An 18110-nucleotide genomic window follows, 5' to 3' on the forward strand; every position below is an offset into this window, starting at 1 on the left:
AATGAAATGGAGCAATGGAGCTATATACAGGCAGTACCAGTACCAGATCAATATGCAGATGTACGAGGTATTTGAGGTAAGTATGTATATGAAGGCAGGGTAAAGTCCAGATAGGCATCCAGATAGATTATAATGAGTAAAATAAAGAACAGAGTTGCAGGAGCAAATACGTGCGTGTGCGTGTTGTGTCGGTATGCCAGTCTGCATATGTAGTGTATGTGAATGTGTGAGGGTTTTGTGTGGGAATGACAGTGTAGTGTGTGAGTGACTGTGTATACTGTATGGTGTGTATATCAAGTCTAGTGAATGTGGGTAGGGTCGGTGCAGATAGTTTGGGAACCATTCATTTACTATTTAGCAGTCTGGTTATTTACCAGTCGTATGGCTTAGGGGTAGAAACTGTCTCGGAACCTGTTGGTCCGAGAGCCAATGCTCTGGTACCGTTTGCCGGACGGTGACAGAGTGAACAGTCTATGGCTTGGGTGACTGGAGTCTTTTTTCGACCTTCTTCTGACACCGCCTGATATCGTCATCATGGCGGAGGTGTTGTTGCCTACCCTCACCACCTGGGGCCGACCCGTCAGGAAGTCCAGGACCAGTTGCAGAGGGAGGGGTTCAGTCCAAGGGTCCTTAACTTGGTGATTATCTTGGAGGGTACTATGGTGTTGAGCACTTAGCTGTAGTCTATGAAGAGCATTCTGACATAGTTATATCCCCTCTTGTCCAGGTGGGAGAAGTGCAATTGAGATTGCAGATGACATGGCATATGTCAAGTGCAGACAAGTACTTGGGCACACATGTAGTCACATAAACCCTTAACACCCATCCTGATTTCACCCCTTGTCTGAATAAAGCCAGTTTTATTTTAGTAACAAACTGACAGGAGTCGTCTGGTGGTGACAAGTAATTATACGGAATGACATTCACACTCATAAACCTTAGGTTACAGTCGGCAAAATCATATGAATAAATGCTACTGAAAAAAATCGACTGTCTCTCAAGCTCATGGAGAAGTTATGACTAGTGGTGTAGTGGTGCCTGGAGAAGTGGATATACTCTAATTTTGCACAAAACGTCACTGCCAGAAGAAGGAAAGGTACCCTGTGTGAAATGTTTTATAAGAAACATTTCTTATGAATGACCTAAAACGTTAACTCCAATATTGGTCTTTCACAGTAAGGCCAACCCAAGCTGTACTATGCAAGTAGGCTAATAGTAGGCCTACTATTGAAATCACTAAATGAGGCTGTACACTGAGTCAGAAATTCACAGGTTTAAGAAAATTATCAATTGGATGTCTATAACAATGCATAAACCACATCAGGAGACCACTTTGGAGGTATGGGAATAATTGAAGAAATTTCAATTTTTGATTGTAGTAATCCTTTAATTAAAGTGTGCAGGCACCTAGCACTGTTGTTTGGTTAGCTGTTTCTGTAGCACACGAGATGTAGTTTGCAAAACAAATGGCTATAGGATTGATGCAAATAATCATGATGTCATTCTGCCAGGTAGGTAAGCATAGGCTACTTTGTAGCTAGTTAACATTTAATTGAGAAGACAATTAGGCCTATCATTAGCATCGCTATATTTTTCCTGTTTCTTAATTGTTTGAAACCTGGACATTTTACCTCATATTATGAGGCATGTCTTACCTTGCTTCAAAGAAGCCTATTGCCAAAATCAGATGACGCAATCTCTATTGCACTCCACACTGCCCTTTGCCACCTGGACAAAATGAACACCTACATGAGAATGCTATTCATTGACTACAGCTCAGCGTTAACCATAGTGCCCTCAAAGCTCATCACTAAGCTAAGGACCCTGGGACTAAACACCTCCCTCTGCAACTGGATCCTGGACTTCTTGACGGGCCGCCCTGGAGGTGGTAATGGTAGGCAACAACACATCTGCCACGCTGATCCTCAACACGGGGTCTCCTCAGTGGTGCGTGCTCTTTCCGCTCCTGTACGCACTGTTCACCCATGACTGCATGGCCAAGAACGACTCCAATACCATCAGTTTGCCAACGATGCAACAGTGGTAGGCCTGATCACCGACAACGATGAGACAGCCTATAGGGAGGAGATCAGAGACCTGGCCGTTGGTGCCAGGATAATAACCTCTCCCTCAACTTGATCAAGACAAAGGAGATGATCGTGGACTACAGGAAAAGGAGGGCTGAGCATGCCCCCATTCTCATTGACGGGCTGTAGTGGAGCAGGATGAGAGCTTAAAGTTCCTTTGTGTTAACATCACCAACGAACTGTCAAGGTCCAAACACACCAAGACAGTCCAGAAGAGGGCGCAACAACACCTATTCCCCATCAGGAGACTGAAAAGATTTGTCATGGGCCTCAGATCCTCAAAATGTTCTACAGCTGCACCATCGAGAGCATCCTGACTGGTTGCATCACTGCCTGGTATGGCAACTGCTCGGCCTCTGACCGCAAGACACTACAGAGGGTAGTGCGTACGGCCCAGTACATCACCGGGGCCAAGCTTCCTGCCATCCAGGACCTCTATACCAGGCGGTGTCAGAGAAAAGCCCTAAAAATTGCCAAAGAGTGCAGCCATCCTAGTCATAGACTGTTCTCTCTGCTACCACACGGCAAGCGGTACCGGAGCACCAAGTCTAGGTTCAAAAGGCTTCTTAACAGCTTCTATCCCTAAGCCATAAGACTCCTGAACAGCATACCAAATGGCTTCCTGGACTATTTGCACTGACCCCCCCACACACACATTATCACGCTGCTGCTACTCTCTGTTTATTATCTATGCACAGTCACTTTAACTCCATGTACATATTACATCAATTACCTCAATTAACCTGTCCCCCCACACATTGACTCTGTACCGGTACCCCCTGTATATAGGCCTGTTACTGTTATTTTATTGTTGCTCTTTACTTATTTGTTATTTTTCTATTTTATTTTTTATTTTCAGTTTATTTCGTAAATACTTTCTTAACACTCGTTTTTTCTTAAAACTGCATTGTTGTTTAAGGGCTTGTATGTAAGCATTTCACGGTAAGGTTGTATTCTGCGCATGTGACAAATACGATTTGATTTGAATTGCTTATGGTCATTATCCTGTTGTCTGTGGGCCTGGGCGCTCTGGGGCAGGTTTTCATCAATGATCTCTCTGTACTTTGCTCCGTTCATCTTACCCTCAATCCTGACTAGTCTCCCAGTCCCTGCCGCTGAAAAACATCCCCATAGCATGACGCTGCCACCACCATGTTTCACCGTAGGGATTGTGCCGGGTTTCCTCCAGACTTCACGCTTGCCATTCAGGCCAAAGAGTTTTATTTTGGTTTCATCAGGCCAGAGAATCTTGTTTCTCATGGTGTCTTTTAGCAAACTCGGACATCTCTGGGAAGAGTATTGGTGGTTCCAAACTTCTTCCATTTAAAAATGATAGAGGCCACTGTGTTCTTGGGAACCTTCAATGCTGCAGAAATGTTTTGGTACCCTTCCCCAGATCTGTGGCTCGACACAATCCTGTCTCGGAGCTCTAAGGACAATTCCTTATTCCTCATGGCATGGCTTGGCTTGGGACCTTATATAGACAGGTGTGTGCCTTTCCAAATTATGTCCAATCAATTGATTTTGCCAGTTGGTCTCCAACTCAAGGATGATCAATGGAAACAGGATGCACCTGAGCTCAATTTCGAGTCTCTTTACCAAATGGTCTGAGTACATAAGTATGTAAGGTATTAATGTTTTTTTATATAAATATATATTAGCAAACATTTCTAAAAAACAGTTTATTCGATCCATTTTAGAATAAGTCTGTAATGTAACAAAATGGGAAAAGGGAAGTGGTCTGAATACCTACCGAATGCACTGTATGTACTGTATATGATGGTTTGTATAGTGTTAAGAGAATTTTGTTCTCAATGTTCATAAACTGAACTTCAATTAAACTACTCGGTCTGTTGCCAAGAATTTGTAAGGTTCTTTGTTGAAATGAAACAGACAGAGGCCAGTCTACAATAGTCAGAATGTTTATTTACGAGAGCTCTGCCCATCCTTACATTTACATTGGTTTATATACCTCTCATTTCGTCATAACTGTCCCTCCTCTAAGACAATGACAATATAGTTCACAAGTCTTCTCCTTCTCATACATTGCCTGCCACCTGTTATACAATCTACAACAAGCCCAAGACTTCCTTCCCTGTTATCAGTTACACAGTGGTCACAAGTTGTCTGCCACAGTTCCTTGCCTGCTAACAGTCCCTCTTTCTTATGGACAAACATTATTTATAATTATACAGAGACAGGGTAGAATTCTGTTAGTTATAGTTCTACGTTAAATGTATACATCATTTAGTCATTATTTATAAAATTCATAACATATAGACATTATGGACAGTATATGAATAGAAAGGTGTGTACAGCAGTAGGTATATTGACTAAAATTGTCATGCCTACTCCCGCTCTCCCTCCCTAGCGCCTCGAAGGCACCAGGCTCCCCAGTGTTCCGCACCCCTGCCACCATCATTACGCACACCTGCCTTCCCTCGTCACGCGCATCTGCAAATTATTGGACTCAACCTAGACTCAGTCACCTGTTTATTACCTCCCATATATTTGTCAGTTCCCCAGCTCTGTTCCCCGCTGCTGCATTGATTGTCGTTTGTCATTGTGCACCCATGTGCTGACGCTGTTCCTGATTTGTTCTTTGTCTGTCCCTCATTAAATGTTCTACTCCCCGTACCTGCTTCTCGATTCCAGCGCCGGCCCTTGCAAGAATACAGTATACAAAGTACTGGTCAAAAGTTTGGACACACCTATTCAGTCAAGGGCTTTTCTTTATTTTTACAATTTTCTACATTGTAGAATAATAGTGAAGAAATCAAAACTATGAAATAACACACATGGAATCATGTCATAACCAAAAAAGTGTTCAACAAATCAAAATAGATTTTAGATTTTAGATTCTTCAAAGTAGCCACCCTTTGCCTTGATGACAGCTTTGCACACTCTTGGCATGTTCTCAACAAGCTTCACGAGTAATACTTTTCCAGTCTTGAAGGAGTTCCCACAAATGCTGAGCTCTTGTTGGCTGCTTTTCCTTCACTTTGCGCTCCATCTCATTTCATAGTTTTGATGTCTTCACTTTTATTTTTACAATGTAAAAAATTGCCAAATGAGTAGGTGTGTCCAAACTTTTGACTGGTACTGTACAGTACATATGAAGTAGGTTAAATAGTATGTAAACGTTATTACAGTGACCAGTGTTCAATGACTATGTTCATAGGGCAGCAGTCTGATGCACGGTTGAGTACCGGGTGGTAGCCGGCTAGTAAAAGGGACTAAATTTCAGGGCAGGGTACTGGGCGGGAGCCGGTTAGTGGTGACAATTTAACAGGAGAAAGAGTCGTTTTTCAATCTCTCGGTCTCATCTTTGATGCACCTGTACTGTCTCTACGCCTTCTAGATGGTAGCGGGCTGAACAGGCCGTGACTCGGTGGGCCAAGCCGACTTTCTTCAGCCTCCTGAGTTTGAAGAGGCCCTGTTGCGTCTTCTTCACCACACTGTCTGCGTTGACCATTTGTCAGTGATGTGTACGCCGACAAAGTTGAAGCTTTTCACCCTCTCTTTTGGTAATCAGGCCTACCACCGTTGTGTCGTCTGAAAACTTGAGTTGGAGTCGTGCGTGGCCACGCAGTCGAGGGAGAACAGGGAGTACAGGAGGGAGCTGAGCATGCACCATTGTTGCAGAGGGCAGGGTTCTAAAGTAGTGTCCCAGACAGTATGACTACTGAGGTAGTATTATTCTGGTGTTTCAGACAACATGACTACTGAGGTAGTGTTAGTCTGGTGTTTCAGACAACATGACTACTGAGGTAGTGTTAGTCTAGTGTTTCAGACAACATGACTACTGAGGCAGCGTTTGTCTGGTGTTTCAGACAACATGACTACTGAGGTACTGTTAGTCTGGTGTTTCAGACAACATGACTACTAAGGTAGTGTTAGTCTAGTGTTTCAGACAACATGATTACTGAGGTAGCGTTAGTCTGGTGTTTCAGACAACATGACTACTGCGGTAGTGTTAGTCTGGTGTTTCAGACAACATGACCACTGAGGTAGTATTAGTCTGGTGTTTCAGACAACATGAACACTGAGGTAGTGTTAGTCTGGTGTTTCAGACAACATGACTACTGAGGTAGTATTAGTCTGGTGTTTCAGACAACATGACCACTGAGGTAGTATTAGTCTGGTGTTTCAGACAACATGACTACTGAGGTAGTATTAGTCTGGTGTTTCAGACAACATGACTACTGCGGTAGTGTTAGTCTGGTGTTTCAGACAACATGACTACTGAGGCAGCGTTAGTCTGGTGTTTCAGACAACATGACCACTGAGGTAGTGTTAGTCTGGTGTTTCAGACAACATGACCACTGAGGTAGTGTTAGTCTGGTGTTTCAGACAACATGACCACTGAGGTAGTATTATTCTGGTGTTTCAGACAACATGACCACTGAGGTAGTGTTAGTCTGGTGTTTCAGACAACATGACCACTGAGGTAGTATTAGTCTGGTGTTTCAGACAACATGACTACTGAGGTAGTATTAGTCTGGTGTTTCAGACAACATGACCACTGAGGTAGTATTATTCTGGTGTTTCAGACAACATGACTACTTAGGTAGTGTTAGTCTGGTGTTTCAGACAACATGACTACTGAGGGAGTATTAGTCTGGTGTTTCAGACAACATGACTACTGAGGTAGTATTAGTCTAGTGTTTCAGACAACATGATTACTGAGGTAGTATTAGTCTGGTGTTTCAGACAACATGACTACTGAGGTAGTATTAGTCTGGTGTTTCAGACAACATGACCACTGAGGTAGTATTATTCTGGTGTTTCAGACAACATGACTACTGAGGTAGTGTTAGTCTGGTGTTTCAGACAACATGACTACTGAGGGAGTATTATTCTGGTGTTTCAGACAACATTGGTGTTTCAGACAACATGACTACTGAGGTAGCGTTAGTCTGGTGTTTCAGACAACATGACTACTGCGGTAGTGTTAGTCTGGTGTTTCAGACAACATGACTACTAAGGTAGCATTAGTCTGGTGTTTCAGACAACATGACTACTGAGGTAGTGTTAGTCTGGTGTTTCAGACAACATGACCACTGAGGTAGTATTCGTCTGGTGTTTCAGACAACATGACTACTGAGGTAGTATTAGTCTGGTGTTTCAGACAACATGACTACTGAGGTAGTATTATTCTGGTGTTTCAGACAACATGACTACTGAGGTAGTGTTAGTCTAGTGTTTCAGACAACATGATTACTGAGGTAGTATTAGTCTGGTGTTTCAGACAACAAGACTACTGAGGTAGTATTAGTCTGGTGTTTCAGACAACATGACCACTAAGGTAGTATTAGTCTGGTGTTTCAGACAACATGACCACTGAGGTAGTATTATTCTGGTGTTTCAGACAACATGACCACTGAGGTAGTATTAGTCTGGTGTTTCAGACAACATGACCACTGAGGTAGTATTAGTCTGGTGTTTCAGACAACAAGACTACTGAGGTAGTATTAGTCTGGTGTTTCAGACAACATGACCACTAAGGTAGTATTAGTCTGGTGTTTCAGACAACATGACCACTGAGGTAGTATTATTCTGGTGTTTCAGACAACATGACCACTGAGGTAGTATTAGTCTGGTGTTTCAGACAACATGACCACTGAGGTAGTATTATTCTGGTGTTTCAGACAACATGACCACTGAGGTAGTGTTAGTCTGGTGTTTCAGACAACATGACTACTGAGGGAGTATTATTCTGGTGTTTCAGACAACATGACTACTGAGGTAGTATTATTCTGGTGTTTCAGACAACATGACCACTAAGGTAGTATTAGTCTGGTGTTTCAGACAACATGACCACTGAGGTAGTATTATTCTGGTGTTTCAGACAACATGACTACTGAGGTAGTGTTAGTCTGGTGTTTCAGACAACATGACTACTGAGGTAGTATTATTCTGGTGTTTCAGACAACATGACTTCTAAAGTAGTATTAGTCTGGTGTTTCAGACAACATGACTAATGAGGTAGCGTTAGTCTGGTGTTTCAGACAACATGACTACTGAGGTAGCGTTAGTCTGGTGTTTCAGACAACATGACTACTGAGGTAGTATTATTCTGGTGTTTCAGACAACATGACTACTGAGGTAGTGTTAGTCTGGTGTTTCAGACAACATGACCACTGAGGTAGTATTATTCTGGTGTTTCAGACAACATGACTACTGAGGTAGTGTTAGTCTGGTGTTTCAGACAACATGACCACTGAGGTAGTATTAGTCTGGTGTTTCAGACAACATGACTACTGAGGTAGTGTTAGTCTGGTGTTTCAGACAACATGACTACTGAGGTAGTATTAGTCTGGTGTTTCAGACAACATGACTACTGAGGTAGTATTATTCTGGTGTTTCAGACAACATGACCACTGAGGTAGTATTAGTCTGGTGTTTCAGACAACATGACTACTGAGGTAGTGTTAGTCTAGTGTTTCAGACAACATGACTACTGAGGTAGTGTTAGTCTGGTGTTTCAGACAACATGACTACTGAGGTAGTATTAGTCTGGTGTTTCAGACAACATGACCACTGAGGTAGTATTATTCTGGTGTTTCAGACAACATGACTACTGAGGTAGTGTTAGTCTGGTGTTTCAGACAACATGACCACTGAGGTAGTATTAGTCTGGTGTTTCAGACAACATGACTACTGAGGTAGTGTTAGTCTGGTGTTTCAGACAACATGACTACTGAGGTAGTATTAGTCTGGTGTTTCAGACAACATGACTACTGAGGTAGTGTTAGTCTGGTGTTTCAGACAACATGACCACTGAGGTAGTATTAGTCTGGTGTTTCAGACAACATGACTTCTAAAGTAGTGTTAGTCTGATGTTCCAGTCCCAGACAACATGACTACTAAGGTAGCAGTAGCGGTAGTGATGTTGAGAGGCAGTGCTCAGCCAGTTAGGCAGCAGCAGGCTCTACGTCGGTCGGCTCACTAACCTTGGACTGATTGGCATTTTCTTCCCCTCCCTGAGAGAGTTAGGAGCAGAATAGCCTCTCCAGTTGCCCTTAGAGAAATGTACAAGCATTCCAACAGCCGTGAAGGGTTCTTGACAGTGTTTCATGGCGTTTTCTCTTTGATTGGAAATCCACTCTGGGCTGAGTGTCCTGCCTGCACTGGCAGGACTGCCTGGCGGAACTTAAAGGGCCCTTTTTAGTGAGATGCCGACTCCTTGACTGGCAGACTGATCAGTTGACAGTCAAAAACAGCCATTCTCTGACCTTGGACTCACTTGTGGCTGTGGAAGAAAAAAAATTCAAAGCTAGCCCTGTGGACTGAGGTTGCCTGAAACCAAGCTCACTCACTCTGGGCAAACGTGTTGAAGCCTTGAGGGCCTGACTTTGATCACTGCCTTCACTGTGTATTAGGTTGGAGCTGAGTTGAACAAATCAACCCATGTGTTCTTGCTATTTTCCTAGATGGACCTGCAGCAGTGTTTCTTTCTCTCTCTCTCTCTCACCCCATCCTCCCTCTTTATCTCTCTTCTTATCTCCCCCCCACACTCTACTTGTCTAAACGCATTTGTGGATTAGAAACGTGGTGCTGCTTACAGAATGATTTGTGTGAATGTATGTGCATGTATATGTATGTTTGCAAAGGAATGAAACGAAGGAGGGTGGAAGGGAGAGAGAGAGAGAAAGAGTGAGCTGGGTGGAGTAGCAGTGAGGAGTATGTTGCCCCTAGCCTGGCTGGAAGTGGAAATCAAAGGCAAGCAAGGAGAGCCTGGTCAAAATGGAGCAGCTGATTTGATGTGCATAGCAGGGTGGCTTTGAACCGAGTCGCAGGACTCCCTAATAAAAGTTGCATTACACTCTGGCTCATTTTCTAAAGATCAACATGCTACAGCCGAGAAAATGGGATGCAATCAGCTTCAACTACATCCTCCCATAGCAATCTCTCTCTCCATGGCAGGCTTTATCTTCAGGGGAGAGCTTTTCTCACTCACGCTGAGATTCCACCAAATACTCTCCCGCTCTCTTGTGCTGTCCGTCTGAATCGTCTCGGTGTTATTCTAGTGTAATGGACAAGCATATCTGCACTCTTTGGCCATGTGAACATAAAGGGCTTTCACGTGAGACCGCTATGATCCAGATGGATCACATGAATTCTCTACGTAGAACACTGTCCTTTCTACTGCCACATTTGGACCCAACAGTCCGGCTAGGTCAACTGTACAGCAACAGGCACTTTGTTTACAAAACTCAACATAAGCAATCAATGTTCTAGTGGAAATTGTATTTTGGACAATGTTACATCCATCACACATTGTTATGTATACATTTGAGCAGCATGTCTATGAAGAAACCACCTATTCTGAAGTTCTGTCGGATGACGTCCCAGGTCAGGACCACTCCGAATACTTTCACAATCAAAGAACGGTCTCTAGCAGATCAATTTACATCCCTTTGTTCCTAATGTGACTGCCCCTACCGGATGTCTTAATACTGTAATACACTGCTCAAAAAAATAAAGGGAACACTTAAACAACACAATGTAACTCCAAGTCAATCACACTTCTGTGAATTCAAACTGTCCACTTAGGAAGCAACACTGATTGACAATACATTTCACATGCTGTTGTGCAAATGGAATAGACAAAAGGTGGAAATTATAGGCAATTAGCAAGACACCCCCCAAAACAGGAGTGATTCTGCAGGTGGTGACCACAGACCACTTCTCAGTTCCTATGCTTCCTGGCTGATGTTTTGGTCACTTTTGAATGCTGGCGGTGCTCTCACTCTAGTGGTAGCATGAGACGGAGTCTACAACCCACACAAGTGGCTCAAGTAGTGCAGTTCATCCAGGATGGCACATCAATGCGAACTGTGGCAAAAAGGTTTGCTGTGTCTGTCAGCGTAGTGTCCAGAGCATGCAGGCGCTACCAGGAGACAGGCCAGTACATCAGGAGACGTGGAGGAGGCCGTAGGAGGGCAACAACCCAGCAGCAGGACCGCTACCTCCGCCTTAGTGCAAGGAGGTGCACTGCCAGCGCCCTGCAAAATGACCTCCAGCAGGCCACAAATGTGCATGTGTCTGCTCAAACGGTCATAAACAGACTCCATGAGGGTGGTATGAGGGCCCGACGTCCACAGGTGGGGGTTGTGCTTACAGCCCAACACTGTGCAGGACGTTTGGCATTTGCCAGAGAACACCAAGATTGGCAAATTCGCCACTGGCGCCCTGTGCTCTTCACAGATGAAAGCAGGTTCACACTGAGCACATGAGCACATGTGACAGACGTGACAGAGTCTGGAGACGCCGTGGAGAACGTTCTGCTGCCTGCAACATCCTCCAGCATGACCGGTTTGGCGATGGGTCAGTCATGGTGTGGGGTGGCATTTCTTTGTGGGGCCGCACAGCCCTCCATGGGCTCGCCAGAGGTAGCCTGACTGCCATTAGGTACCGAGATGAGATCCTCAGACCCCTTGTGAGACCATATGCTGACACATGCACATTTGTGGCCTGCTGGAGGTCATTTTGCAGGGCTCTGGCAGTGCACCTCCTTGCACTAAGGCGGAGGTAGCGGTCCTGCTGCTGGGTTGTTGCCCTCCTACGGCCTCCTCCACGTCTCCTGATGTACTGGCCTGTCTCCTGGTAGCGCCTGCATGCTCTGGACACTACGCTGACAGACACAGCAAACCTTTTTGCCACAGTTCGCATTGATGTGCCATCCTGGATGAACTGCACTACCTGAGCCACTTGTGTGGGTTGTAGACTCCGTCTCATGCTACCACTAGAGTGAGAGCACCGCCAGCATTCAAAAGTGACCAAAACATCAGCCAGGAAGCATAGGAACTGAGAAGTGGTCTGTGGTCACCACCTGCAGAATCACTCCTGTTTTGGGGGGTGTCTTGCTAATTGCCTATAATTTCCACCTTTTGTCTATTCCATTTGCACAACAGCGTGTGAAATGTATTGTCAATCAGTGTTGCTTCCTAAGTGGACAGTTTGATTTCACAGAAGTGTGATTGACTTGGAGTTACATTGTGTTGTTTAAGTGTTCCCTTTATTTTTTTGAGCAGTGTATGTTACTGTCTAGATATGGTTGACGATTCCTTGATTTTCTGTCAGAAATGATGGATGGGGTCCATAAAATGTATCATGTTGTGTCCCTCCAAAATGTTTTTTACTGATATTCACATGGCAGACAATGCAACTGAAATACATGGATATTACAATACATTAACAATAATACATTCACGTTGTAATCACAAGTGAAATTCATGACAATGTCTACATTCAGGGCACGCTGAGGGGCCATACTTGCGAACACTAGAAAAATCTCAAAGTCAAGTTCAAGCATAAACCAATCAGACAAGCATCGGGAAAACGCAGTGAAATCCTTGACATTTGGAAAATAATGAACAAGTGGATGGGCATGACCGATATTGTCCTGCTCAGTACCTACGGTTCTGGGATATTGCAATCTCTATAAAAAAAAAAAACATCCTTTCTGCAAATTCAAGACTCAAAAGGTTGAAGTTTGCTGTGAAAAGTCCTGAATTACAGTACCAGTCAAAAGTTTAGACACACCAGGTGTTTCCTACATTGTAGAATTATAGTGAAAACATCAAAGCTATGAAATAACACATATGGAATCATGTACTAACCAAAAAAAAATGTTAAACAAATCAAAATATATTTTTTATTTGAGATTCTTCAAAGTAGCCACACTTTGTCTTGATGACAGCTTTGCACACTCTCAACCAGTTTCACCTGGAATGCTTTTTTCTAAGCAGTTCCCACATATGCTGAGCGGAAGCACTTATTTACTCAAGTGTTTCCAATATTTTGGCAGTTACCTATACAACATTATAGCCTACTTATCATATGTGTTTTATGAAAGCCTAACATACAGTCAAAGCACATAAGAATATTCAAACTACTCTACAATAGCAACACCATTTTAACAGAACACAAATAGCATTCAGGCTATATGAGCTCGTGTCAACTGGAAATTTTATTCATAAGACAGATTAACCCAGAGGGCAGCACTGGATAGAATGGGTGTCAAATATTTTATTGAGTCTTTGCTGAAGGGATTGAAATGACTGGCACTTATTCCACATGCGAGCACAATGATCTGCGAGCTACAAGGATAATTTAGGCACATTTGTAACAGGCTTCAATAAAGGTGAGGCTGAAGCTCTACAGATCCATCATGGAGCTACAGTTGTCTTTCCCAGGAAGAGGCTCTCCTCTCCCTCCCATCTGCAGTGCAAAGTAAAGGTTTTGCATTAATACAGAGAACAAACCGGTGTGCCTTAGTCCTGACTGGCCTGTCTGCCTTGCTGGGGAAATACACACTCTACATAGAGCATACATTTGTCTCTTTATGAAAATGCAAAAAATGGAAGAAAACTATATTATATTGTCGAGTTGCACTGGAAAGTCTGTCTTTGTGGGTCGTAATATGTTGTCATGTGTGGGAATTTGTATACCTGACATCACAAATTAAGTTCCCTTGGAGAAATGTCATAATTTTATTTTCTCATGCCCAACCATACCTGCCATTTGGCTGACATTTTTCTTTTGTCTCTCTTTCCTGGTCTTGTTATCAGGTGGTGAGGTTCCGTATACCACCCTGGCCACGAGGATGATGATGGGGGTATGGTGGCTTTTTGCTTTGATCGTCATCTCCTCCTACACGGCCAACCTGGCTGCCTTCCTCACCATCAGCCGCATCGAGAACTCCATCCAGTAAGTAACTGACACATCACCACTCAGGGTGAAGTTTCCCCTAGGTACAAATCTAGGATCAGCTTTCCCTCCCCCAATCCTAACCAAAACCATTCGTGGGGACAATTTAAAACTGACCCAAGATCAGCTTCTAGGGGCAACTTCATCCTTCACCCCACAAAACCTCTGTCTTCGTGTTTTAGTGAAACCTGTCACACTGTACCAGAAACAGTTTACAGGCCCAGGTTGAGAAAATTAAGTGGGGGAAATACTTTACATTTGAATTGGGACTAGACTATTGGTTCCAAATTAGTGTCGTTTATTCAATCCACATGCTAGATAGACATTGTGTTATGAATTTGTGGTAATGTACATTCGTACATGTTTGTGAAATTGACATTCAACTGAGGACCTTATGTCAAGGCTTTCAGACAGTAAGTGTGTGCATTGTGTCTTCTGGCTAGTTCTCATTGTAGCAATTATTATGGAAGATCAAACTGATGCACAAGACAGACACACATACAGTAGGTTTACCTGTACCCAGACACATACATTTAAGATTAGGGAGGATAATAATTGGTTTATGAGCATGGCCTTATTTCAATTACAACCTAGCATACGAATGAACGTTTACAGCGTAGGTGCACAAGTTGAGAGAAAAATGTGAGTAATCAAGGTGACAGACAGACACATTCAATACCGCCTTGCACACTCTTGCCTGCATCTAGCTGATCTAGGATGTAATCATTAGTCCAAACAGTTGCAAACGAGAGTTTCTATTGGACAAATTCAGGTATGTTTATGCCCGTTTTGTTCCGTTCGCTTCCATTTAAGATTTTTTTTTAACAGAATCGGCAGAATGAATGCACCCTGATCACCTGCAAACAGAGTTCACTTTCCTAGCAGCCACATGCTAGGAAATCACTTTGCGCGTTGTGTAATTCCTTCTCTCATCTACGCTCTCTCCCCCTTTCACCTTTTCCCTTCGCTTGTGGACTTCAATGCACAACACAATAGCTCTCTGTGACAAGGCGAAAAAACCTTTCCAAGCCAAACCTTCATACCATCACCGCTAACTGCTATACACAGCCTACATCATTGTCACCATATTAGCTAATGTCATAGTAAACATTGCTACTAGAACTAACACGTTAGTAAACCCACTACAATCATGCAGTACAGTGTACAGCAAGCAGTTCAGCAGTTACTCTCTGTTTCAGAAGTGCGAAAAAAATCCCCTGGCCCTGATGATCTAGACCCCCGCTTCCTACACCTAGCTGCAGACATCATTGCTCCCCCTTAACATGTATTTTTAACCTCACGCTTGATGTTAAGGAAATGGTCCAAGTTATGGAAATCTGCTTTTGTACTGCCTCTCCTGAAAGGTGGAGATCCTTCGCTACTTGACAACTATCGACCCATATCAAAATTATCTGTACTGTCTAAGGTACTGGAGTCCTTAGTTAGTAGGCAGCTGAAGACCTACCTCCAAGAAAACAACATCTTAAATTAATTGCAATCAGGTTTTAGGTCTGGCCACAGCACTGTTTCAGCAACAGTTTTTAAATGACATCCACTGTGCTCTTGACAAGAAGTTACATTGTGTGTCTGTCTTTATTGTTTTTTTGAAGGCATTTGACACCGTGGACTATGTTAATGCAAAGGTTAAAATGTTGTGGAATTACTGTTCATGCTCTAGATTGGTTTATAAATTACCTATCAAATCATACACAATGTATAATGCTGATGGTTGTATAGTCCATAGAGTTGTGCTCAGGTGTTCCGCAAGGCTCCATTTTGGGCCCACTGTTGTTCAGTTTGAAAATGCCCAAAGAGCATTGAACATTCTACAACATAATCTGTATGATTTAAAGCTGGTTCTATTCTAAGACCCAAGTGCAGAATGTGTGAAGTAACAATGTTTATTGTAACAACCAGGGCAGGCAAACGACAGGTCAAGGCAGGCAGGGGTCGATAATCCTGAGTAGGAGCAAAGGTACAGGACGGCAGGCAGGCTCAGGGTCAGGGAGAGGCAGAGTTCAGTAGTCCAGAGGTGGAGCAAAGGTACAGGAGGGAAGGCAGGCAAGGGTCAGGGACAGGCAGAGTTCAGTAATCCAGAGGTGGAGCAAAGGTACAGGAGGGAAGGCAGGCAAGGGTCAAAAACCAGGAGGACGAGAAAAAGAGAGGCTGGGAAAAGACAGGAGCTGACAGGACAAAAGCTGGCAAGCTTGACAAAAAAGATGACCTGGCACAGACAGATAAAAAACACAGGTATAAATACCCAGAGGATAAGTGGGGCACCTGGAGGGGGTGGAGACAAGCACAAGGACACGTGAAACAAATCAGGGCGTGACATGTTCTAAATTTGGGTAAGACAAAATGCATGGTATTTTCAAATGCCAGGCTTGTTACTAATCATGTCATTGCTACATTGACTGGACATACTATAGAGCAAGTCAAAGTGTACAAATATTTGGGTGTGTGGGTTGATGATAAGCTGAGCTTCACTGTTCATGTGGAGAACTTGATAAGAAACTCAAGCTGAGAATAGGTTTTTATTACCGGCAAAAGGCTTGTTTTTCTCTGGAGGACAGGAAGGAGCTGGTACGATGTACATTACTGGTGGTTTTAGATTTTAGTGATGTTAAATAAATAGGCCATAGTGGCAAAATAATTACAATTTAGCATTAATACTGGAGTGATAGATGTGCAGATGATGATGTGCAGGTAGAGATACTGGGGTGAAAAAGAGCAAGAGAATAAATAACAATATGGGGATGAGGTAGTTGGGTGTGCTATTTACAGATTGGCTGTGTACAGGTACAGTGATCGGTAAGCTGCTCTGACAGCTGATGCTTAAACTTAGAGAGGGAGATATAAGAATCCAGCTTCAGTGATTTTTGCAATTCGTTCCAGTCATTGGCAGCAGAAAACTGGAAGGAAAGGCGTCCAAAGGAAGTGTTGGCTTTGGGGATGACCAGTGAAATATACCTGCTGGAGCACGTGCTACGGGTGGGTGCTGCTATGGTGACCAGTGAGCTGAGGTAAGGTGGGGCTTTACCTAGCATAGACTTATAGATGACCAGTGGGTTTGGCGACGAAAATGTAGTGAGGGCCAGCCAACGAGAGCATACAGGTCGCAGTGGGGGGTAGTATATGGGGCTTTGGTGACAAAACGGTTGGCACTGTGATAGGCTTCGTCCAGTTTGCTGAGTAGAGAGTTGGAGGCTATTTTGTAAATGACACCACAGAAGTCAAGGATCGGTAGGATAGTCAGTTTTACGAGGGTATGTTTGGCAGTATGAGTGAAGGAGGCTTTGTTGCGAAATAGGAAGCCGATTTAATTTTGGATTGGAGATGCTTAATATGAGTCTGGAAGGAGAGTTTACAGTCAAACCAGACTCCTAAGTATTTGTAGTTGTCCACATATTCTAAGTCAGAACCATCCAGAGTAGTGATGCTAGTTGGGCGGGAGTGTGCGGGTAGCAATCGGTTGAAGAGCATGCACTTAGTTTTACTTGCATTTAAGAGGCCTCGGAAGGAGTGTTGTATGGCATTGAAGCTCGTTTGGAGGTTTGTTAGCACAGTGTCCAAAGAAGGGCCAGATGTATGCAGAATGGTGTCGTCTGCGAAGAGGTGGATCAGAGAATCACCAGCAGCATCATTGATACAGTTGAAGTCGGATGTTTGCATACACTTAGGTTGGAGTCATTAAAACTCGTTTTTCAACCACGCCATAAATTTCTTGTTAACAAACTATAGTTTTGGCAAGTCAGTTAGGACATCTATTTTTCCAACAATTGTTTACAGACAGATTATTTCACTTATAATTCATTATAACAATTCCATTGGGTCAGAAGTTTACATACATTAAGTTGACTGTGCCTTTAAACAGCTTGGAAAATTCCAGAAAATTATGTCATGGCTTTAGTAGCGTCTGATAGGCTAATTGACATAATTTGAGTCAATTGGAGGTGTACCTGTGGATGTACTTCAAGGCCTACCTTCAAACTCAGTGCCTCTTTGCTTGAAATCATGGGAAAATCAAAAGAAATCAGCCAAGACTACAGAAAAGAATTGTAGACCTCCACAAGTCTGGTTCATCCTTGGGAGCAATTTTCAAACTCCTGAAGGTACCATGTTCATCTGTACAAACAATAGTACGCAAGGATGAACACCATGGGACCATGCAGCTGTCATACCGCTCAGGAAGGAGACGCATTCTGTCTCCTAGAGATGAACGTACTTTGGTGCGAGAAGTGCGAATCAATCCCAGAACAACAGCAAAGGACCTTGTACAAGATGCTGGAGGAAACAGGTACAAAA

At 43.4% G+C, this 18110-nt stretch overlaps 1 protein-coding gene across 3 annotated transcripts in view; it reads left to right on the top strand.

The window, feature by feature from the left end:
- LOC129825955 (glutamate receptor ionotropic, delta-2-like) overlaps nucleotides 1-18110 on the top strand; it is a 595589-nt gene that overhangs the window by 487016 nt on the left and 90463 nt on the right. For all 3 annotated transcript variants that reach the window (XR_008754971.1, XM_055886121.1, XM_055886122.1), the window contains exon 12: nucleotides 13667-13805. Coding sequence is in view for 2 of the 3 variants with exons in the window: in XM_055886121.1 (XP_055742096.1) it covers nucleotides 13667-13805 (139 nt within the window). In the remaining variant the exon portion in view is untranslated. The remainder of the gene's footprint in view (nucleotides 1-13666; nucleotides 13806-18110) is intronic.

Source organism: Salvelinus fontinalis, chromosome 28, assembly GCF_029448725.1.
Source record: "Salvelinus fontinalis isolate EN_2023a chromosome 28, ASM2944872v1, whole genome shotgun sequence".
Classification (NCBI taxonomy): Eukaryota; Metazoa; Chordata; class Actinopteri; order Salmoniformes; family Salmonidae; genus Salvelinus; species Salvelinus fontinalis.